General features: G+C 38.5%; 1 protein-coding gene across 1 annotated transcript in view; it reads right to left on the reverse strand.

Moving 5' to 3' along the window:
- HGF (hepatocyte growth factor) overlaps positions 1–25125 on the reverse strand; it is a 74807-nt gene that overhangs the window by 19210 nt on the left and 30472 nt on the right. Inside the window, exons 8-13 of the mRNA XM_067564545.1 lie at positions 12219–12393; positions 10036–10163; positions 8431–8533; positions 6926–7065; positions 4612–4650; positions 3983–4079 (exon numbers count right to left, since the gene is read on the reverse strand). Of these exons, the coding sequence (XP_067420646.1) occupies positions 3983–4079; positions 4612–4650; positions 6926–7065; positions 8431–8533; positions 10036–10163; positions 12219–12393 (682 nt within the window). The remainder of the gene's footprint in view (positions 1–3982; positions 4080–4611; positions 4651–6925; positions 7066–8430; positions 8534–10035; positions 10164–12218; positions 12394–25125) is intronic.

Raw genomic sequence — 25125 nt, forward strand, 5'->3', positions numbered from 1 at the left:
TGGACTGAAATTACCAGCTCATTTCACACAGGCCCCTAAACTGCCACCAGATGGTAACAACATTTGGTCATTACTCAACAAGATCATATTCCAAGTATTGACCTAAAGGTGGAAAGTTCTTATTTGATTACCAATCCCTTGGGTTATCCAGTCCCCACATACTTCAGTTGGAAACAATCTGCAATGTGTGATGACCCATGTGAGATTACAGAAACTGCGGTATACTATATAATGTAAAATTAAAAGGATTAAACATGACAGTTATTCCAGGAATAAAGAAAAGAACATGGAATGCAGATTAATTAGTTTGCTTCTTTGTACTTCAAAAAGAGTTGTATTTATTTACTGCCACTCTTTGGAATAGAAGTCTGAAATGTCAGTACTTTGGGAAAAGCTTAACTTCTCACATTCTATAAATTCAAATCATACAGATGTTCAAAGCTTTAGCAAGAACTACTGGAATGAGCCCAAATTCACTTATGCTTATTCTCTGTTGCAGTTCAAAGATAGCAGACTAACAGATGTTTGTCTTCTACTTCTTTTTGGACTGTATTTCGGCAGGGGAACAACACCTCTGGTCCAACGAGCTGGATTCTTTTTTTAAAAAGTTTTTGCTCAGATGTCTTGTAACTGTATCACAAGTAAGAATACATATAAACTTTTTCTCAATGTCGATTGGCATCATTTCATTTAGAAGTCGTGACTGGTACATACCCAGTGGCATATGCAGAGGTCAAAATTCTGCTTTCACAGTGGCACAAATCTAGGGTAACTTCTCTGAAACAGATGAAGTTACTCCAGATTTACTTAAGTGTAATTGGTAACAATCTGGTGCAGACCTCAGGATGTTCAGGGATATAGGAATGTGTGTCATTAGTTTTCTTTACATTTTAGAGATGGGTCCTAGCTGCAAAATATGGACCCAGACCTGGGTTTCAAACATTCCAAAGTTTAGAGCTGTTCAGATCCGAGTTTGGTTTTGCCCATTTTCAAACATTCTAATGTTTTCAAAATTAGGATTAGGAAACAGATACAATTTTGAAAATCTCTCTCCCGCACAAAAAATGTTCTGGAGTAATCTGAGTTTTTGGTTCAGATCCCTATTCTAATTATTGAGTTTGTTTCTAACAATACAAAAGTTGAATAATACTTCTATTCACCAAAAAAGTATTTTTCAATCAAAATTTTGTTCCCTGTGAATTTTGCTCATCCTCCCTGACAACCAAACAAATGAAAAGCCTTGGACTTCATATTTCAGTAAAAGACCCCATAATCTTTTAAAGGTCTCTGTCACTCCCTCCACCAGCAAGAATTCTATCTCTCTTGATGATATATTGTGGTATGACATGGGACACCGAGTATCCAAAGAAACATTCCAATTAGTCAGTTTCTGGGCTTTTTCAATGATGTCACCTGTGCAGCAACTCCTGACAATACACAGATGAAGCCTCATCATCAAAAAAACCAAAGCTGCTATGTCTATTATGGGTATGGCATAGGGAAAAGTTAACCTGGGAAGAGGGACAAAGATAATTAGGGCCACAAGACAGCAGTGGCAGGAGGACAAAGAAACACTGAGGGCAAATGTATTACAGATTTAGACAGCCTACTCTTCCAAAATGCCTTTTCTGCAGCAGTTTGTGGCCTGCAAGCTACTTGCCACAGTAAAAGCTAAACAGGGAGCTGTTTTTGGTGACCAAATATTCAAAGTGGAGAATCAAGACACTTGCCATAGTAGGCAGGTAGAAGATGGTTTTGGCAGGGGTCAAATACGTGCATGTATGGTAGGGTTTGGGCAGCTGGGGTGTAAGAGAAAAGCCATGCCCACTCCTTCCTCTTCACTCCCTCAGTCAAATAACAAACCTCATTTTCCTTCTTTGCCTGCATGTCTGAATACACTTGCCTGATTCAACATAGCTCTTAAGCACCTCCTTTGCAAGCAGTCCAGCTGAAGTTAATGCTTCGCATGTTAAGCACACACTTAAGTGTTTTGCTGGATCACACCTGTGTGACTAGTGCCTTGCAGGATCAAGCCTACAGCCAGCTGGTCAGTAGCTTATTCAGGAGGACAAAAAGCGTTGTTTTTTGGGGTTTTTTTTGTAAAACTAAGAGGGACCTTGAAACAGAGCCTGAAAATATAATGAATCGTAATTATTTGTTTTGTGACAGTGCCTAGGAACCCCAGTCATGAGCCAGGACCTTATTGTGCTATGTGCTGCACAAACGCAGAACAAAAAGTTGATAACGTTTCGTTATTCAGGGAACGTGGTCACCATAAAACAGTTCAATAATCCAAAATTAGCTTTTGTAATAGAAAGTATGTTGGAGATGGCTTTTAGGCATAGACTTCTGGGAAATGGGAGGGAGTACAAAGGGCTCAAATAGCCCACAGACTTTTAAAGAAGGGGCAATACAGCTATCAAAATAGTACAGAAAATGGGTTTACAACAGTGGTTCCCAACTTTTTTGGCTCGAGGGCCACAGGTTTCATTGTTACAACCCTGAAGGGCCACCTAGCAGTCCCCTTCTTCCCCCCACCCCCCCTTCAGCCAGACGAGACGAGTTCAGTGAGGAGGCAGCCTCCTTGCTGATCTCCCCACCCCCTGGCTGCAGCAGGGAAACTGCACACATCCTATAGCTCCGTGTGTTCCACCTGGGTCCCTAGGCAGTAGCTCACTTCTGTGGCCAGGGAGATGGAAGATCAGTGCTCTTCCTCCCTCTGGCTCCAGCAGGGACCCCAGCACCTAGAGACCCAGGTGGAGTGCTTTGCCGTAATCCCTGCTACAGTCAGGGGGAGGGGAGCGCTGATCTCCTGTCCCATTGGCTGTAGCAAGGAGCCTGCATCGATCTTTTAGCCCCATGGCAACGTGCTCCACTTGGGTCCTTAGGCAGTGGCTCCCCTTTGCAGCCAGCAGGAGGGGAGCTGTGGGCCACTTTGAAAGCCCCCGTGGGCCACTTTTGGCCCCTGGGCTACAGGTTGGGAACCACTGGTTTACAACCTTCTCTCTACGATTTTTGTCTTATTTCCCAACTAAGAAATATTTTATAAGGTGGAAGGTTACGTTGTACACCTACATTGTCCTTTAAAAAGAATTTCAAATCAGTGAACCATAGTCTAATAGCAATAAGGCATGCCATCATCTACATTGGTAGGCTTATAATGCCCTATTTCTCAAATAGTAGAAAGTGTGAAGCTTATGCACAAGGTATGGGCCAATAATTTACTAATAATCTGCACCCTGCTGTGGTTTATCCATACTTTGGAAAAAGCAAACAAATGGGTTAGGAAGTGCATTTGTAGAGGAGCAGAGAAATGAGTTTAAGGAACATTCATTTTTTTATATTGTTAGTTCTTCATATAGTACCAAAAGGAGAACAATATGAGATAAAATATTACCATAATTTTATCAAATAAGATCTTGCATAATGCAATATATATTTCCAGTTGTGGACATTAGGATCTCGTTTTACAGGGAGAAAATAAATTTTCTTATTGTCCATATTTATTTCTTATGCATATTGCATTTCAATTCTATGTAACGACATGAACAGATAACCTTAAAATTTGACACTGGTATAAATCCTGCACATATCATCTTATATATTAATGTATTGCTGTTAAATTGCAGAAGTAACATACAATTCAGTTTTCTTACAAGAGTCACTGAAACAAATATTTTAAGGCTGAACATGATGCCAATGATACAAATGGATCTACAGTAGCTAATCTAGAAAGCAGAAGGTTATGCATGTTTTATAAAGAGCAGTTCTTATATATAGGACAGAAATAATGAGCTTATAACTAGTTCATTGACATGAAGGATACAGACTTGGATTCAACAGTTGTTCCAGAACATTTATACTTTGCTTATGCAGTGTTTAACCACAATCTGTGTGTGTCTTTACTGAGATCTATGATTTGGTGTAACTCAAAACTCTTTTATTAAAGTAGGGCCATCTTACTATGTAAAATTATAGTTACCTGTATGTCAAACTAACCATCCAGACTTTGTTAGTTTGTGTTGGGTTTCCATTTACAACTCTCAATTGTTTTGTTGAGGCACAAGAAATGACAGTATCTGAAAGCAGGTCCAGAGATCACATTTTACTAAAAACAGCGGTAGGAAACCTGTACAGTTGCACATAAGGACCACAGAAAGGTCAATATTTAATACACAGATTTTTTTCTCAGAACTACTAAAAACATTCAAAATTATATCATTTGGAGTAGCATCAGGCCATCAAATGCTTATAAAGGCTGCTGGTATAAATATATTTAAATAATTTTAATGTTGAGATTCATGTAATTATACAGCTAATACTGACAACAGCACCATACCTCACCAGTTGCAAGGGTGAGTGTAATATTACAGAACACCATAAAAGACATTAGTTTGCCAAGGAATTTTAATTTTTTCTTTTGTAAATCTCCCTTTCTTAAGCCTGGAAGTAATTTGCTTTCTTTAGCTGATTTCTCAGTGTGCCGGTCAGAAAGGATTGGCTAGTGTTAAGGAATTTATTCTGTTTCCTCATAAATACACACAGAAACACTCAAAAAAAAAGTGGAACTATCATAAGGGAACATAAAGTATATATGTAACAATTACTTACGGTCTAAATTCGTTGTAGTAGGAGTTGTATCACCTTCACCTAGCAGACACACAATACGTCCATAACAGGGAAAAATAAAAGAAAGTCTAAAATTAAGAGGAATCAAAAAAGTAAATTCTATGTTGCTGATTTTAATAGCTTACAAAGATTAAGGCTTAAATGGGCTTTGGATAAGGCCATAAAGGCGTAGAGGGGAAGAAGGGGGTAGAGTTTCATTTCAGATAAAATTTAGCAACATTTAAAAATGTTTATTTCACATTCTTCCTTTTGGCTGAATTTTGGATAATCTGAACTACACGGACATTTACCAGTGCACGCATCTGGTTTCACATCAGCATAGGCCAATGCTAATAAATAAGGATGGTGTTACTAATGGAGTTACTTGCCCAAATCCAACTGACTTTCAAAGTTGGATTCCTCGGAAAATCTGAACTTTTTTTATATATTGATATTAGTGAAAGTTTATTTGAAGCCAGATTTGTTATCTGAAATTTGGTTCAACTCTATAAACAGTTATACATTCCAAACCGCTTAAGCTTTGTTCAAGTTAAGAGACTTTTCACCTCTAACTCTGGGGTCTGAATCCAGAAATAGCACTGCCAGTGGTGACCAAAAATAATTACCATGGCAACACAGCCCCAGTGCCTGTTGTAAACAATCCAAAGGTACTGAAAATAAAATCAAAAGCTGAATAGATTTTACATTTCTTCAACTATTTCTTTTCCTCTAAACTGACAAAACAAAACAGTAAAAATTATACACATTTTGTTTACTTTCAACAGATATAACAGCAATTGAATCAAGGATCTCCCTCTCAGGACTGGTCTACACCTAAAACTTAGCTCAACCTAGCTGTATCACTTCACACACACCCGAGAGACATAGCTGAGTCAACCAAAGCCCCACTAGACACCGCTAGGTCAGTGGAAGAATTCTTCCACCAATTTTTTGAGGGGATGGCAAAAGAAAAACCCCTTCCTTTTCTGTAGCAAATATTTACACTACAGCCACGTAGCTGCTGTACCGCTGTCGTGGTTGTAGTGTACACATTAGCTTCAGCATGGTTGCAGAGTTAGGGTCTCAAAAAGTTTTGCCAATTGCTCTTAGGAATTAGTGTGATTTTATTCCTAAATCCTAGAGAGCATAGGAACACATTTCTACCTTAACCCAAGAGCCTATTTTACTGTTTAAATGTTCTCCCAGGTTCTGATGCATTTCCGCAGATAAACATCTTTCAAACTTAAATGTGAATTCCAAATTTCTCAGCAGAAATTTTTTATCCCACTAAACCTCAATTAATTTTCCCAATCCCTTTCGTTTATGTTTACTTTTGTCATTTAATTTTAACATACGATATTACTGAAAATGACTTCCATAATATTTGCTAAGATGGGGAACATTACATCATTCTATAAAGGTTTGAAGGAAGTACTTCATACATGGAATAAAACCACAAAACATATGTGTAATGTATATAGTGTTTTGAGATGTAAACATTCAGAGAAAAATACACACACACACACACACACACACACACACACACACACACACACACACACACACACACACACACACACACACACACACACAGTAATGAATTTGTACTGTCTTGCTTCATATTTAAAACTATCAACTATAGCAATTGAATGGAATGGTGAACAAGCTCTTTGTACACTGAAGGAAAGATTTCTTTTTAAGATTTGTCTCTTTTGATCACTTGAGTCATTTAAATAGTACTGTAGAAATTTGGGCAAATTACACTATTCAGGTTCTTATATGAGCCCTCCTTCCCCCAGCATTTGAGCATCTCACACTCATTAATGTATTTATCCTTCCAACATCCCTGTGAAGTAGGAAAGCTGTTATCCTTTTACAGATGACAAACTGAAGCACCGAGAAGCTAAGTGATTTCCCCAAGGTCACATGGAAAGTCCGTGGCAGAAAAAGGAATTGAAACAGGGGTCTCACAAGTCCCAGGCTAATACTCTAGCCCCGAAACATCATTCTTCCTTGCCTTCTAACCTCATCATCACTGGAAAGAATTCTTTTACCTGCAACAGCTGTTTTGTCTTGCTGTGGCAGCATAAATGAGTCTCAGAGCCAGTCAAGGGAGAATCTCCCTGGCACAGGCTTTGCACAAAGCAGTTCTTCCCCATTGCCCGCCAAGTAATGCACAAATTATTCATGATAAGAGTTTGTTTTGTGGTGGCACATGTAACAGCAGAATGTAGGCAAATGCACATGACACCTTCATATAGCCAACATTATACAGTTGACAGTAATTTCCAAGTTGCAAGGCATCTTCAATGCTTACATCGAGAAATTGGACAGTAGTCCCAGGGAATGAGAGGATCACTTGTGTAGCACCAAGGACCATGGGCATCATCATCTGGATTGCGACAGTAGTTTTTCTTCAATTTACTAACATCTGGTTCCCTGAATACTTGCATGCGACTACAGGAAAAAAAACAACATGCTACCAATAAGTATGTTACTCTGAACATTCATTCCTAATATTAAATAAATTCGCTTTGACTATATTCAAGCACAAGGAGGGGCTGCAGAGTTGCTTTATAGTTGCTTCAAGGCCTGGCAGGAGAATTAATTTCCTCTGCTCAATACAGAGAAACTTAGCCTGAAGCCCTGTATTCAGGCTGTGTGCTCAATGGAAGGCTTTGGGACATATGAAAGAGCAAATCCTAGTTCCTTTCAATTAGATGGAAGTGGTTGATGGATTAGGATTCCTCGTTACACATTCGAGATGAGAGAGTGGCCTAAGAATCCACCCACATGCATTACGACTCAGCTGGGAGAGTTTTCAGAACATGCATGCACATACACCTAATAACAGGACTATGGAGATTTTCTACTTATGCTGATGAGAGTGGGAAGCTCAGACAAAAACTCTGAGTACATGAGCCAATCTAAGCAAATGGTTCATAGATCCCAATTAGAATAGATACATTTATACATTCAGAGCATGACAAATCCCTTCAATATAATTGGTTAATAATAGCAGTCAGTAAAAGTGTTTGGCAATTCATGTATTGTACTGTTTCTGAGGAGTAACTGGACAGTGACTACACAAACTAAACACACAGCACAAATCAGAGAGCAGCAAGTTACATAACTGAGTTAGAGTAATTAGGGGCCAGTAACTGCATGGCATCCCTGCTGACTAGGACTGGCTGAGACAGTTCCGTTTGTGATTAATCTTATGAGGGTGTTGTACTTTTAAGGCATCTGCACTTCCTGCTGAGCATGTTATTTAGAACACCTTTCTAAGCAAGCTGAGTTGGTGCTGAGAATACAGCGGAGCTAAAGATAACCCAGAGAACTCTTACTCTTGCTTAGAACCTTCTTGGGTTGTTTATCCATTTTCATCTTGAAACCAGATTGAAACTGTGTTTATTGAACCGAATTGCCTTTTCCACCAGTCCATCATCTTGGCTTCCTATTGAAGTCAATGGGATTTCAGGATGCTCAGCAGGCAGCATTCAACAACTCACAATATGTCATCCATAGGGAGCAACTATGTTACACTCCCTGCTCACTTCCCCAACAACTTTAAAGGGGAGAGAGGGGAAAATCCCTAGCATTGAGTGTACTGGCTTAGGAGATCCCAAAGCCAGTGGCAAGTAATTAGGGGCAAGCCTGAACAAAGACACATTGTACAATATACTTAAATGTTGAATAATGTTATGCTAGGAACTCCCGGGGATATTCTGAAGTGTTTGCATAAGACAAAGAGGTGCCAACTGGAGGTGGTGTGTGTGCAGGATTCACTGCACATTCTCTTTAGGTCTTGTGTCTACACACCTCCTTAAGTCTTCAATATTCTTGTCCCACATGGAGCAAGTTAGCCCAGATCTTGTCTTAGACAAATTCCCCATGTAATTCGTTCCATTCCCACGATAGCAGTCTGGAGAAAGAATATTGAGAAAAAGAAATCTTGAAGGAACTTGTGCAACAATAAAAGGAAAGTTGTTCTTTTATAGCAGGCATTCAAAATAATTAAAGATAATCAAGTGCTATATTTAGCAGACACTATACAAGATAAAGCAAACATAACCAAAGCCAGAAAACAAATTAATGGGAAAAAACAAACCTTTCTGAATTTAGATGGATATATCACCTTCTTGAGGCCTAAGGTCTTAACTATACTATGCAGTAACTTGCTTTTATTGAGTCTTTCTTAGATAAACTGGGAGTTTTTCAGTTTAAATATAATTTGTTTACAGTTAACTTAGCAGAGTCACTGCTAGTCGTTCTACTTCTAAGAGCTGCCAGGATATGTTGCGTGGCTCTTTTTAAAAAGTCCAGATGTCCTCAAGAGAATTGAGAACAAAACTTCTGAACTCATTACAGAGAGGTTCTGGATTTTGGCAGCAACAGATAACACTGGAGTTTTTATTTTCTCTGGTATGATCAAAGGGTAGCACACCTTCAATTTTAATACAATTTAAAAACATATCTTGATAATGAACACTAAATTATGTTTATTTCATGATGTCACCAAACATTTATGAGAAAAAAGATGATAAAATGAAATTGTCGTCTTTCTTTATTTAAAAAAAAAAAACACAAAAAGAGGAGGCACAGTTCAATCCTGGTTAATACAAAGAATTGTCAAGCCCCTTATCCCACCAAAAAACTTAATGGGATGCTAGGATAAATGGAATAAAGCTAAAAAAAAATGTATGCATTAATATTATCTTCTATAGATACTAAAATAGGGTTGAAGCCTGAGCATGGTCTACAAGATGCTGAATGTCCTCAGCTCCCTTTGTAACAATGGACTTTGCAAGATCAAATTTACATATAGCAGAGAGCTAGTGGGAACATATCTATAGAAATTTATGTCATGTTAGAGGCTTAGATTAGAAAGCTTTCTGAATTTGTTTAAAATATGGGTGGGTTGCATGTAATTGTCTAAATTTGTTTCCTGGTGGTCAGGAGTCCACATTCAAACACACAAACACATGGTAGCTTTGTTGGCAATTTCAGCAGAGAGATCAAGACTTAGCTGGGCCTGGAAAATGATCTAGAGATGGTCCCTCCATCTCAAGGAAGAAACAAAATGGACCAGCTCTTCAATTGGTGTAAAATGGCACAGTTCCTTGCTTTCAATGGAGCTGTGCTATTTATATCAGCAGAGGATCTGATGCAATGGAGCATCAGGTGTGCGAACACTTTCATTGTTGCTTCCCTTGCCTGAGTAGAGGGACTAGGCCAGATTCAGATCTCATTTTACACCACTGTAAATGCAATGAAATTAAAATAAACCAGTGGAGTTACTCTTGATTGCATCGGTGTAACTGAGATCAGAATCCGGTATTCCAGTCTCCAAGAAAGTCAATCTGGCACCCTGAACCAAACACTAAATTTACTTAAAATCTTTTTTATCTCCTTTGTATCAGTTACCTTGTTCACTTGACACATCACACTTGGGAATTTGGGAGCAATAACCGATCCGGATGTTCGGGTCAGTAGTAAAACACCATGGTGACTCAGATCCATCTGGATTTCGGCAGTAGTTCTCTCTTAAATCCCTATAAAAATAAATATTCTATTTTATATTAGGCATAACCTAAAACTGCAGTGTTAGATTGCTTTTCTATTATAAGTTATTATATGTTAACAATATGTTATTGATCAGTATTTAGTGCAGAGAGATTTAGGTGAGACAATAAGAATGCAGGGACTAATAAAGTAAGGCAATTGTAACTACAGTATGGGTATAGGGGAATCATCTCCAGTAGATGAATTGACTAGCTATAGGATTTCACTTGATGTACAATAATATTTTAAATATAGTATATTTCCATATGGAACTTCCACCATTTTTTTCAAAGCTTTCTCTGATTACAAAATTCTTGTATGCAACCTGGCATCAGATACACCTGAAACCTATTAAAAATACTTTTAAAAAAATACAAAGCATACCATAACATTAAAAATTCTCAGTACTTTGAATGGCTCTGCAGAGTATACAGAAATGGTGTCCTGTAGTTTCTCATTAATTTAATTAGGAAACTGAATCTTAGTATATGAAAAATTTGTGTTGAAATAGTATACAGGTGTCACCTTTTGAATAGGAGTCTAACCACAAGGGAGTCTCTCTTTAAAAATCTCTCACAGCTTGAATTAAATAGTCAAACTTCTCAAATGTAAGCTTTACTCTCCATTCTCCTGAAAGCTGTTCTCACGTCTTCTTTGCAATTTCACATTACACAGTATTTTCCCATCTGCATCGATAACTTATTGTATAATAAATAGTCCGGATCCTATAACCCTTTTTCACATGGGTTTCCCTCAGTCATATAAGCAGTTCCATTGACTTCATTAGGGCTGCCAGCATGATTAACAACTACTCATATGAGTAAGGCCTGCATAGCAGTACCATTATTATTTTCAGGATGAACTGTTACAGAGCTACTTTTTTACATGGGGTTGTGAGAACTGTACATGGAGCCCAACCTTGCAAAAGTGGTTACTCAGGCAAAATACCAAAGACTCAGTTGTCGTTTGCCTGAGAAAAAACTGCAGGATCAGCCCCATGGAATGTCTTTTAGGTGGATTCAAGAAGGTCCTCTTTAAACATCTATGAGATTTATACCAATTCTATTCCCCCACTGAAGTCAACAGGAATGCAAAAGATTAACATGTGAGTGATTTTAATCCACTATTCTTGCTCCAGGAGAGAATACTTTTTGCATTGTGCCTATATCCAAGACCTCTGACTATTGTTCATTTTTTATTGATTTCCCTCTAAAGGATATAACACACATTAAACAATCCTGACAATGCCCCAGGTCAATGAAGGGACTGACACAGCAAGGATAAGTGGCCAAAAACCCAAAAGCACAGAGCAAGTGATTCTCAGAACCAAGGTTAGAACTCAGGGTGGAATCCCTTGCACTCAAGTCTGTGCTCAGACCATGGGATCAGTGCCATTAAATCCAGAAAAGGTGATGAAAAGGCACCCTAGAAGTGTAATCATTAATGAGGGGAAAGTAGAACTGACAAGAGGACAAATTAAAAAAAAAGCTAACTCCATCAAATATTATAAATGTCAACTATCCACAATGAGATTGTATAGCTAAAAAGGAAAAAAAAAAAAAACACATTAAGACTTAGTTACATCTGAATATCAAAACTATAGATAAGCATTTGTCTTCTTCCATGAAACAGTGATGGTTTATTGATGGGATTTAGGCCACAGTCCTGTAAACACACATGTACCTAACTTTGAAGTCAGTCAGTCTACTTATGTGGTCAAAATTAAGATCATGGCTGTTTTCAGGATAACGGTCTTCAGTGTGTAAAAACAAAGACAGCCTTGAACAAATTCATCTGTGACCCATAATGACCCATAATTTTGTTTTCAAAGAAAAAGAATTTTTTATAGCACACTCTTGCAATATTCTCATGGTTTCCTATGTCAGAGACAACAATGAAAATGTCAGCATGCAAAGTAATGATGATGACGACTATATTAAAAGAGTAACAACTTTCCTTTTAATACCCTTTGGCAACACGAATGTCTAAATTACAGGAACTGATCTCTGACCTGTAGTCTATGACACCTGCATGCCTTTACTTACTTGCACTTGAAGTTTTCTGGAGTGATGTTGTGCTGGTGAGGAAACTGGGAGTTCCAATGCTGACACTGGACGCCACTCCATATGGTGTTCATGGTACCTCGGTAGCCCTCACCTTGCTCCTTGATGCACTCTGTCTTTTCTACCGCAGCATCAGTGATATTCATAACACTCTGAGCTGGAAATGGAGAGAAAAAGATCTGTTTTCTTTTCCTAAGAGCAAGTCTGGTGTGAGTGTACTGCAGTTCGTACCCTATAGCTATTCAAATCCGGGGCCTCTGATGACATTGTCCGGAGCCTCTGATGACAATGATGGTCAAATCTGACAATTCTAAAAAATTAATTGCTCCTTTAAACTTTTAAAAGACCAATGAGATTCTCTGTGGCTGCAGAGACCCATGATCGTACATTTGCTTGCAGGATTAAGACATAAAATGTCTGAAATATATAAGGGTATCTATGTAAATCTTGCTGCACACACACACACACCAGGTGTGTTTCTACACCAGTCAGTTATTATAATCTCAGTCCTGAAAGTATTTACACACATTCTTAATTTTACGCAACTAAGTACCTCCAATGGGACTTCCCACATGCATAAATGTTTGCAGGAACCAGACCCTAATGTAGTTTTTTTTTTTTTTTTTTTTTTTTTTTTAAACCAAAGCACCTAGAATATCAGGGATGGATTAGTGAGCTGCACCTACTTAAAAAGCAATAAATCTTATTATTAACTAATGTCCTAAAGCTCCTTTAAACTACTCATTTTATGCTTCATAAAGTTAAGAAAAAGCAGTGCCCTAACTCCTGGATCAGAATTCTCTATAGAGAGATAAATATTTTCAAGCCCAACAAATGCATGAGACTCAAGATCTTTCACAGATGTCAATATGATCTGCATTCATCCTGGTGTGGATTGGGTTGAACTAAATTCAGACAAACAGTGGCTTCTCAAACGAGTCATTCCAATTGCTTGAAAGCCTCTTTTTATTCCTTGTAATTGAAAAGTTAATGGGACAGATGTTGTAGCACAAATTTACTAAGTAATGCAAAACTAAACACACTACAGTAATATCAGTATTTTCCAAATACCCCCCAAAATCCCATCTCTGAATAATTATTCAGGAGTCATTTTGTATCTGTTGCCAATTGGCATTTTTTCATAGTATGGGGAGTAATTTTACAAGTTAATTTACCAGCTATAGTTTCTACTGTAAATATGTTAATAAACAATCTCTAAATTTATTGTGTTATGTTCCACCAATTAGGATAATATTGATGTGTTCTACTGATAATGTCATTCATTCTTGGTGCTTCAGGAATTCCAGCCAGCTCTGCTAACTTATCAGGGGAATGGATCTGAGGAAAACTAAATGTTATAATGTAGGGTTTCTGTATGACTTGTTTTCAAATCTCTCACCTGAAAGATTCCATTAACTTCAATCAATAATATCAAGATGCACATTGGTACTATATATTTCTCTGCACTAGAGCTCTAAATTTCTCTTTTATTTATCTGTTGGATGCTTTTACCTCTGGTTCATAGTCAGATTAATTTCCTGTCTCCTCTTCCCAAGGCAGTCCATCTGCAAAAGTTGCCCCACTGCACTGAAGTTATGATTTCCAAGATCATTCCAAAGTCAAAAGGTCAGCCTGATGTCCCTTGAACACTAGGATTCTGCAAGCTGGTACACCCTCTAGGGTGGATTCACTAAAGGGTTGCTGTTCTTCAGTTTTCAATTTTTAAAGGATATTTGTATTGATTTTTATAAATAAAACAACAAGAAATGCACATGCATTTATAAAACAACGTACAGCTATGTATTTCATGCCACATCAGCACTAATGTATAAATACAAATGGGAAATATGCATTCTATAGTAGTTCTTAAAGCTGTAAGACTGCTTGAACATAGCAATCCACCAATCAAATAAATTAAATTAATTCTTTTAAAAAATATATGTAACACAAGGAAGTATAACAATGAGTGTAGTCCACAACTTGGAAAAGTTATGAAATTTTTCCACTAATTTCAACCAACAAATGACATACCTATTATTGAATAACATTTCCTAAATAGATAGATAAAGAATAACTTTCATGATAAAACAGAACTTCTTAATATTAGTACACAAAACCACAACATTGTGTGTGAGAGTTAAGGTTGCTTTATACAAAATATACCTAATACAAAGGGATTGTCCACATACAAAAAATTGTACCATTTTAACCATAACATAAGAGTTAAAGCATGTGGACACAGTTATATTGTATAAATGTGCTTCAACCAGTATAACTTATTCCTGTAAATGTATACTGGTATAACTGCATCCACACTACGCTTTTCCTGATTTAGCCATTTCAGTTAAAAAAAAGTCACATCCTTAATTTAAATAGTTAAATGGATTCTGAAACTCATGTAGATAACGCCAAAAACCACAAAAGCAAGGAAAACGAAAAGCTAAAATAGCTCACAGTATATAAATTCTACTCCTCCAACTAGCTGAGCTCTAGAACCAGCACAAAACATGACAAAGAACTTTCAACAACCTCGACTCTGCCCCACCATGGACACAAGGCAGCACACCTTTCTCCAAAGTCCACCCGAAACACACACAGACCAAGATGTTCCCTATACTACCCTTCCTGCACGGCTCTGGAAAATTACTCTCATTGATGTTTGTGGAAGTGGAGGCTCAAGAGATCCTCAACTGACCTTGCCAAACAGTTGGACAAACATGGTTCCCTTCACTCATGAAGGCCAAGAGCTCCTGAACCTAACTGTTAAGCAGCTTTGCGAATGAACTGGCTAAGCAGTCTCATAGATCTCCTGGTCTTCAGCAAACCAGCAGCTACTATTTCACAGAAGATCCTGATGGTCATAAATTTTGTTCCTCTTTCCCTAAGGGAGCATTAGAATTCTGTTATGATGGACTTTTTTTTTTTTCATTCTTTTTGTTCGTTTACAAAATAATTAAGTAACCCCTGAAAATTCCCCCAAACTTTCACTATGGACAAACTTTTGACTTCCAACCATTTGTAGTTTTTAAGCTAGATGGACTAGAAAAACAATGAGACTCAGAAATATTTTTTCCAGGATGTAATTAGTTATAACTCAGAATCTAATTAGCCAGTTTTGTTCAAAATCCTCAAACAATTCAAACTTTAGGTAAAGTTTATGTGCCGAAAATGTGATGCTGAGATACTGGGTATCTCACCCTTCCTCTGGCACTTGACTTCACACAAAAGGGCCAGGGAACATAAAGGGGCCCATATGAGCACCATGTCTGACAAGAGCTGGATTCCCCTGGTGAAGGCTCCATGGAAGATATCCATAAGGCTGCTAACCAATGACCCCTTCACAACTCCTGGTGTATAGGGGGTTTGCTAAAGATGAGACTGGGTATGGGAGTGGCATGGTGGAGGCAGGGCTGCAGCACAAAGCGTTGCAGAGATTCAGAACAGCTCTGCAAAAACACAGGGCAGCCTAGGAATGCTTTCGCAACTCACAGGCTCCCCATGCTATGTAAGTTATGGTGGGGCCACCCTAGTCATCTAAGGAGTGCAAGACTGGAATGGAATAAATGTGGCTTAAAGCCTCACTCCTTGGATTCCAAGTTCTGTGCTGTTCATTTAAGGGTATGTCCATACTGCAGTCAGAGTGGGGACTGCACAGGCTTGTCTACATGCGCTGCAGTCACTGCTCTGATTACGGTGGGGAAATACCAGAAGAGGTGCTGTGCAAAACCACCTGGGACCCTGGGTATGTAACTGAGTGGCTAATCTGTTGTTACTGAATAGTAGTGAACTTGTAGGAGTAGGAGTTAGCCGCTCAAATATATACCCAGTGTCCAGGCAGTCCATGCTGCCTCCAGCGCTGCCATGGCTTCACTGTTATTGTTATTCAGGATAGCTAGATTAAAGCTAGCTCAGGCACATCTACTTGTGCAGCAGTCATAACTCTGTTTGCAGTGTAGAGCCGCAGCACAACATTTTATCCACTGTATTTTTCCTATGCAACAAACTGCTTTAAGTTCCAAACAGAATGCAAACTAAACTGTGGTATCACAATGGCTCCACCATAATTTAGAGGAAACATGGTCTGATAGATTGATCATAAAACTAAGAACCTCTAATAGCCCCATTTCTACCACTCATAAAATGTGTGGCTTTGGGCAAGTCTCAATCTCTCTGCATCTCAGTTTCACTCATTACAATGTATATAATATCATGATAGGGCTGTTGTGAGGATTAATTAGCAGAGCTGAATGAATTATTTACAATGAACAATTTATCCAGTGAATTTATCCTTTTTTCTCATGTAGAATAATTGCAAAAAGATTGTAATTTCCTCAGATTTCTTCATTCTTTGAACTACTTTAATGATCTTATTCCTCAACAATTATTCTGGTATTGATCATAAACTGAGGAGTGTATTTAGAACTTGATATTCATAAATTGAGCTGTGTCCTTTAGTTCTGATTGGTCAGGTAAGTCACATAATATCATTTCTGTTCCCTGACTGGATGAGAAGGCACTGTTGGTACCAATACTTAAGACTCCAAATTTAAAATATGGCTTCTGGAAATTCTCAAGGCTGCAACTTTGAAATTAAATTTTCCACAAACATTCACAAAAGACAAACACAAAAGGGATATGAGTATGGCCAAAAATTAAGTGATTATTTCTTCTTCCTTTTTTTTTTAAACACTATCCCATCTACCCAACTCTATTAGGCCCCATTCCTGCAAAGAGTCCTGTATGGTTTGCTTTTCAGGATCAGGCGTTAGTCCTGGTCCAACAAGCCATTTATGCACGTTTAAATTTAATCACATAACTAGTCTAATTGATTTCCATAGAAGCACTCGTGCTTAAATGTTTGGCAGGATCAGGGTCTTAACTAGTAAATAGCCTGAACCGACTTCAAAAGGAGTATGATTTTATGTTATGTTTTGACATTTTTATAAAAAGTGCTATTTATTATTAACACTTTATGAAGTTTTGTAATTATTAGCAAACATAACTGTGTCATTTATCTATTTTTTTTTTACTTGAATGAAACTATTTCTGACAATTTAAGGATCTAAAAGATCCCCATAAATTTTATCACTTTGATTAATTCAGAAAGCTGTAACATTCTTCCACAGCTCTGCACACCTCTACACTTCCACCATCATACCCCAAATGCAAAAAAAAAAACAAAAAACAAAAAAAACAACCCAAAGCTATCCATTTTTCATAAGGTTGGATCTCTTTTGATATCTTTAAATGAACTACTTATTAAGGAAGCCCTTGTGCAGAAAAGACAAATACCCAAATGGAATTTTGAGAGAAAGGACATGTGCACAATCAGGAACTTTAAATGCCAAATTGAGGATCATCTTCTTCATCCTACCCCACACAATGATGCTGGGTGGAGAAAAGAGCCATCAACACAACCATTTGTTTGTTTTTTTCCCCCTGGAGAATTCCACAATAAAGATAACAGTACAGAAGAAACTTCCAATCCCATCATTATTCTTAGAAACCAAGGCTGAAATCCTGGGCCCATGGAAGTCAATGGCAAAGCTCCCATTGACTTCCATGGGGCCAGGATTTCACTCCAAGCTGGCATTTGGGGAAATCCTATATTAATGAAGGTGGAAATTTCATTTAATGGTAACAGTAGCTGTGTTTACTGAAGAAGAATTAGGTGGAAAATGAAGATAGTTCGCAAAGAATCCACAGGGCCAAATTCTGCTCTCAATGACACCCTCATTCGAGTCAACAGGATTACTAGGGTGTAAGTGAGGGAAGAATTTGTCCCTAATTTTTAAAAACAAGCAAATGTGTGCTTAATACATCAGAGGAACTATTCTAAAACAACTCAGTCATAATAAAATGTGAACTGTGTAATGCTACAAAGTTCAATAAGAAGCTGGGGTGATCTGTTGAATAGATGCTCCTAATGCACAATAAACTGCCCCAAGGGACCCTTCACTCATGCACTGAATTATTATTGAATTTAAAATTCTAGGTTATACCACAGTTTGAGTCACTTTCCTTCCCTATGTTTGAACATTGGCTCTTCAACCCCATCTGTGTGCTTGATAATGTTATTATGATATACAGTACATCAGTGAAAAAATACTTGCTTTATAGCATTGGTGTGGAAGAACTATGTTGCACCAATTTTAATCTACATTGCATAATTAAGGAAGAAATTACAGTTGAATGCAAAGCAAAACACAGAGGGACATATCCTGGCACATGCTACAGCCTGAATCTGAACACCCACAATTAGCTTGGTCTGGATCCAGATACAAATTTCAGATTTGTCCCCAGCTCTATAATGGACTGAAAAGCCCTGAATCCCAACACCCTTTAAATTGAGTGTGCTCAAAATCTGGATCTGGATCCAAATTTTTGACCCTCAGTCTCAGCTCTAGATTACTTTTAAATATGAAATGTATGCTAGAAGTAGAGAGATGGAGTCTTTATAAAGAGATAGAAATAATACATAGTTACACACAGTGAACACTGTATCAACATTCTATTATGCCTCATTGTAAAATTAATTTGGCGATAACGCTATATCAAATATTAAACATCAGTCTCTTCCCACTGACACGTCTATAAACATTTTTATGTTAAGTAAATATTAAGCTTTAACTGCATTTTCTTTATTTGTGTAGTTTGTTTTAGCAAGAAACTCTAAAGGCTTACCTACATGGGGACAATCAGGAAAGTCAAGAGAAATGAAGATCTGAAGCATAAATTTAAGTGCATTAAACACCTGGGTGGATGTTCTCATTCAGAAGTAATCTTGGTCCTTGGTGCATTGTTGCTTAGGAGGATTAAACTATAACAACCTTTACTTCTGAATAAGAGTATCCACATGCGGGTTTTAACTTATGCACATTAATTTCACAGCTTTAGTTAATTCATTTTAACTCCCTGTATAGACAAGCCCTAAGTAACAGCTCAACATTCAAATCAGCAAGGGAATCTCTGCTTCTAAAGATTTAGTTGGCAAAAATAGAGGCGGTCCATTTCTCTATCCTCCCAATCACTGTTGACAACAGCACCATCGTCCCTTTGACCGACACTTTCAAACTTATTATTTCTGACTCCTCTTTTGCCTTCTCCCAACACATCCAGGCACTCACTGAGTCTTGTTACCTATTCCTCTTTAATATCTCTAAATATCATCCTTTTTCTCTATCCCTTCTACAATAATCCTACTCTGATCTATGTTTTCAATACTTCTGACATTGATTGACATCTGCAGCCTCCTCCTCTCTGGGCTCCCAACAAATGTCTCCTCTCACTTCCCCCTGTAGTCCAACTAACTATATTCTCTTTCTCTGTCATTCTAGCCATGCTACCGTGTTCATCCCACAGCCTCTGATTATTATAATGGGCATCCACTCTCCTGTCCCATTAATCCCAAATTGTTTGTCCTTATCTCCTCTTCACAATCCCTGTCCCTGCTTCCATCTCTGCTCTCATTTCTTCCTACACCTATTTTGGCTCTTTTAATGCTTTTTTGTATCTTCTCTTCTAACTAGAAATTGGCGCAAGCCGAAACCACATCCACATATGTGAACAACTTGAGCTCATGTGCTCAGTATGTCAATCCAGATCCAACTTTTGCAGTTTGATTCCATCTCTCATCCTATTTGCTTCCATTATCTCCTTCTCACACTTTTGGCTTTATGCCTTCATTTTTATATCGTTTTCTGTGCTTGGAAGAGACTTCAGGTTCTGATGCACCAAGTCCCCTTCTTCTGCCCCTTCAAACCCTTCTATAAACATACATGTATTTATGAAGTCATCCCTACACTGATTTCCTCACCTAAAATGTTGCTTTCTTGCATGCGAACTGTTGTCTCAAATACCATATTTCTGAATTAAACTGCAAACTCCTTGGTGCAGAGAAAGGATTTATTGTGTTTTGCAAAGTGTCATATACACTAATGCATGCTATGTACCAAATCCTGAGCTGCTGCTGAGCGGAGTACTCAGTGCAGCTCGGTGTGACAGGGGCAGACAAAGATGACTTTACGACAAGAATTCACCTATGCTGAGGAATCACATGGTAGCCAGGTAAGCCACCTTTAAGGCAGTTTTGTGCAAAGATGCTCTAACACACAGTAAGAACTGGGCCAATAAAGAGTAGTAATAATAGTAACATCAATTTCAGATTAACAGTTTAGGTTTCTTTTAATTTATGAGGTTTCATCATTAGTACTTATATAGCCCAAATACCCTAGTATCTGAGCACCTCCAAAATGTTAATGTATTTATGCTCACAACATCCCTGTGAGGTTGGGAATAATAGCACTTCCCTTTTACTGATGGGGAACTGAGGCACTGAGAGACTAAGTGACTTGCCCAAGTGCACACAGGAAGTCTCTGATTGAGCAGGAAATTGAACCCAGGACTTCCAAGATCTAGGCTAGTGTCCAAAGCACTAAAACAGAGGTTTTCAAACATTTTAGACTGTGTACCCCTTTCCAAATAATGTAGTCTACCATGTACCCCCATCTGAGATAGGCAGTGGCAAGTTGGGGAAGGGCATGTGGGGTCAAGTGCTCCTCCCAGATTTCTGCCTTCCATTTAGCAACAGCTTCTAAAGGTTTTCAAACTGTGGGGCATGCCCCTTTAGGATGGGCACAGAGGAACGTTTGAGGTGGGTGAGCAGCAACACCAAGCAGTGCCAACCCCGTGGTGGGGCTCAGGGAGGGAGTGCCACCTCCACCCCCTGACTCGCCTCAGCAGGTCACCCAGTCTGTCTGGGTAGAGGTGGCACAACCAAAAGTTTTAACTTAAAGGGGAGGGCTCAGCTCAAAACATTTTGAAAAAACTCTCCCACAAATGTTTCTCTTGGCCCCCTGAGAGGGGCGCTCCCACAGTTTGAAAACCTCTGATTCCGAGACACACAGTAGAATGGAAACGTACACAAATGCAGCTGCAGTTTTAATTGAAAGGAGATTAAATGTTGGTTAGATTGCCAAATCTTTATAAATAAGATGCATTATCCACCATAACAGGATTTTTCTCACATACTTTAGATGAAAGCTCACATACCCCTAGGGGTATACATACCTCAGTTTGAAAACCACTGCATTAGAACATCCATCATCAGTTAATGGAAAAAACTCATATTTACCCAAGTTATATTCAGATTTTGAAGATTTAAAAAAGTGGAGTTTTTTCTGCTGAAAATACCGATTAAAACGCTGATTGATAGAAACATCATTGCTATTGTCTGATTAGTAATGTGAAATAGAATGAAGGAACTTTTTTGTTTTATGCATGCATCTGTTACATATTCACTCTTACACAGAACACTACACTAATGGTTCAGAACACTACAGTTTACTATAATGAAAATGTTGTTAAGTGTGGAACTCCCACTGATGTCAGATGAAGATCAAAAGAAGACTGTGTACCCAATACAGAGAGCCCAACTTTACCACAATATCAAGACCAAAGTGCTTGGGATCATTAGTATAGGCCATTTATTTTTAGAAGGGCTGGTACTGGGATTGCATTTATTCAAGACTCTAACATAATCTTGACCGTTGGGAGAGGAGGAGCCGTTACTACAGTTTGGAAAAGATCCCTAACATATGTCCATAAAAAAAATTGGATCAGACTATGAATGTTCAGAGTTACATTGATTGTAAGCTTACGTGACCACCAAAGCCAGATGTGAATCTTCAGAGCACTGACACATGAACTTGGGAAATGCCAAAGGATAAACATTTATAAAAGTTGCTTTTGTAAAATTATTACTTAGCCACATATTATTAGTAATAAAATCTCCACTACCAGAAAAAAGTATATGAATATGTTACAAAGAGACAGAAATATTGAAAGTAGTTGTGGGAAGCACTAAAAAATAAAGATGAAAGAAATAAAAAAGTAAATTGCTCTTCACAATCTTTATCTTACGGGTATAGACCTAACTGTTTTATATTTGAGACAAAAAACTAGGCCCCAGCTAGTTGTTCCTAGCAGCCAAAGTCATATGCTTAGGTCGCAAAATGTCCAGATACCAATATATACAAGAAGGTGCTTAAGTTCACAGGAGAGATCTGTCAGCTCCCGGGTCACACATTAACTGGTGTATTGATTTCTGAACCCACTATTCTTGATCACATAAGGCAGCAGGGTCACTTTTAAGTTACCACTGCTCTGGACAACCCCTTTACAGACATCATACAGCATAGCAATTTTTCCTCTCCTTAACACCAGTTTTACAATGGTGTAATTCCCGACTTTAATGAAATTATTCTAGATTTTCACTGATACAAGTGAAAGCAGAATTAGGCTCAAACTGAGGTCTACAGCAAGGAATAAATCAGAAGTAACATCACTGAAGTCAACAGAACTACCCCACCATAAATACAGAGTAAATGAGAAGTGACTTATACCAAAAAAGGTTACAGTGGCACCCAACCAGTGTAAGTGACTGTGGACTGTTCAGAAGCATTTATGGGAAAACTTCAAAACACTGAGAAGTTTAATTTGGATAAGTACCCAAAAGTTAAGAATATAAATTCTGCTCTTACACAGTGTGCAGACTCATGGATGCTACACAAGGGTGCAAGGCAGAATATGGCCCTAGAGGTTTATCCATACTTTAGTCATTGAAGGGCTAGGAAATTGGAAGAACGTATTTTTCATAAGATTTCCAGTTCTCTCTCATTTTGGGTTAGTTGAAAATACCACAAGAATGGTTTTTTCCTCCTCTATTGCTGTTTCTGGTCTAAGTCAAAACCAAAACATGCAGAGGACTAGGAAAATAAAAGTAAACAATCATAAAGGTTCATTTAACTTTTTTTAAATCCACAAATAAATAAATTCAGCTTCCGTTTTGGATAAAGGTTCAGATGGTGTAGGTTTTTAAAAGCCCCAGTTGGCGTTTACAACTAACTATGCCAAATTTGATGTCATTTATAACTGTGAAACTTTACTAAAGCCACAAGCTCACTGAAGAATAGCAGTGCACATAAAGAACTCTCAAGACATAAGTACATATATCCTTACACAGAAAAAAACCTAGGTTAAAAGGACATTAAGGTAGCAAAGTCCAGCACTCAAAAATTAGGAAATGCCAAAATTAAAGTTCCCTGTGTGACATTAATTCAGCCCTGGTGCATGTCCACTATGGCGCAGCCTTTATTTATGTGACTGCATTCTATTTTTTTTCCAAAGGACCCCAGTCTCATAAAATGCACAGGATGGACCTGCTCTGGGGATACATCAGGGCTGTGTAATGAAAAAGAGTGTTGTCCACAGGATCCCTACTTCATTTGCTGATGAAGTTGAAAGGTGTATAATGAAGGAGGCAGGGATTGCAGGAACAGAAAGGATTGGTTTAGGAAGTTTAATCCTGCCCCGGAGACTTTATTCTATCCCTGTGTCTGCCACAGAGTTCCTGTGATGCAAGGCAAGTCACTTTTCACAGGTGGCCACTAACTGTGTGTTCCTATTATCTGGGTGCCCAACTTGAGATACCAATTTGTAGAAGTGCTGAGCACTCACGACTGCAATACAAGTCAGTGGGAGCTGTGCTTGGAACATATAAAATGCTATTTAATACTAAGCACACTGAAAAATCAGCTCAAACTGGCATTCAGAATTAGTAGACACTTTTCATCTAAATCTCTTTGTGCCTCAGATTCCCATCTGTAAAATAGGGGATACTGCCACCCTCTTATTTCACAAGGATGTTATGAAAATAAATTTATTCCTGTTTATGAAGCACTCGGAATCTATAGTGATGAGTACAATACAAAAATGCCATAAGGAAATGAATAATTCCATCTTCAGGGGGTTCATAGCATTCAGTATGCAAGCCGTGGATCACCTATTGAACAAGGATAAAAATATTCAATAGCTCATTCAGCTATTGCTATGAGCACTGTCCATCCTGTACACTGAATGAGGCAGGAGTCCTGTTTATGTGTTGTATGTGATTGTGTAATTGAAGACTGTATCTTAATGCATACACACAAGGGGGCTGAATTAAGATTGTGTAGGTAACCTTAATTTTGCCATTTCCTAATGTGCTTGATTGTGCAACCTTAATATTCTTTTAACTTTGGTTTCATTGTGAGCATAGCCCAACAGTCTGCCCTTCATGTGATAACCTGTGGGCAGAGACAGAATTATGGGGACAACTTTACCCACCAAATGTGATTTTTGTAGGTGAAGAAGGGGGTGGGCCCTATCAGGCCCACTGACAACAATTCCAGGCCTTGGGACAGAACTGTCAATGCCCCCCCTAGAAAGGGATGGCTGAGGTCCAAGAGGACTTCTGTCAGATGTTTTTACTTATTCATTATGGTTCCAGGGTAGCTAAGGAGGCAATATCTGCTACTTCCCTTCCCAGGTCTCTTGGACTCCCCTGGATGATTACTGATGAACCCGAGAAACTGAGTAGTAGATACCACTTCCTCAGCCACCCGGAAACCTTCATGGCACGTAATAAATAAGCTTGTCTCAGGGGAGGGATGGAGAGAATGAGCGGTTGGGGCTTCTGGGGAAGAAGGGGCGTGGAGGAGAGAAGGATACATATCTATCCCCCCATCTGCCCGGGCTCTTTTAAATTGCCGGGCCCCTGGACAATTGCCTCCCTTGTCCCCCGTAGACAGGCCTGGGCCCTATAATAGGATCCAAGACAAACTGTGAGGGAAAAGAGGGACAAGGGAGAGTGAGGGGAAAAATATCTTTCTGCCAGAAAAGGGGAGGAGGTATATGATCAAGTGATGAGCGCTAGCATTTTAGCCAGCACTTTAGGCACTATTAGTGTTAGTTACGTTCACCTGGAGAAGGCCTAATCAGACAGAGGTGTACCTGACTACCAGGCCAGATTGAGGCTGGTGAGTCAGTGAGCCAGGTAACCCATTAACAG

The sequence above is a fragment of the Emydura macquarii genome, unplaced genomic scaffold (genome assembly GCF_026122565.2).
Source record: "Emydura macquarii macquarii isolate MOO-44397 ecotype Brisbane River unplaced genomic scaffold, CSIRO-AGI_Emac_v2 contig_2636, whole genome shotgun sequence".
Lineage (NCBI taxonomy): Eukaryota > Metazoa > Chordata > Testudines > Chelidae > Emydura > Emydura macquarii.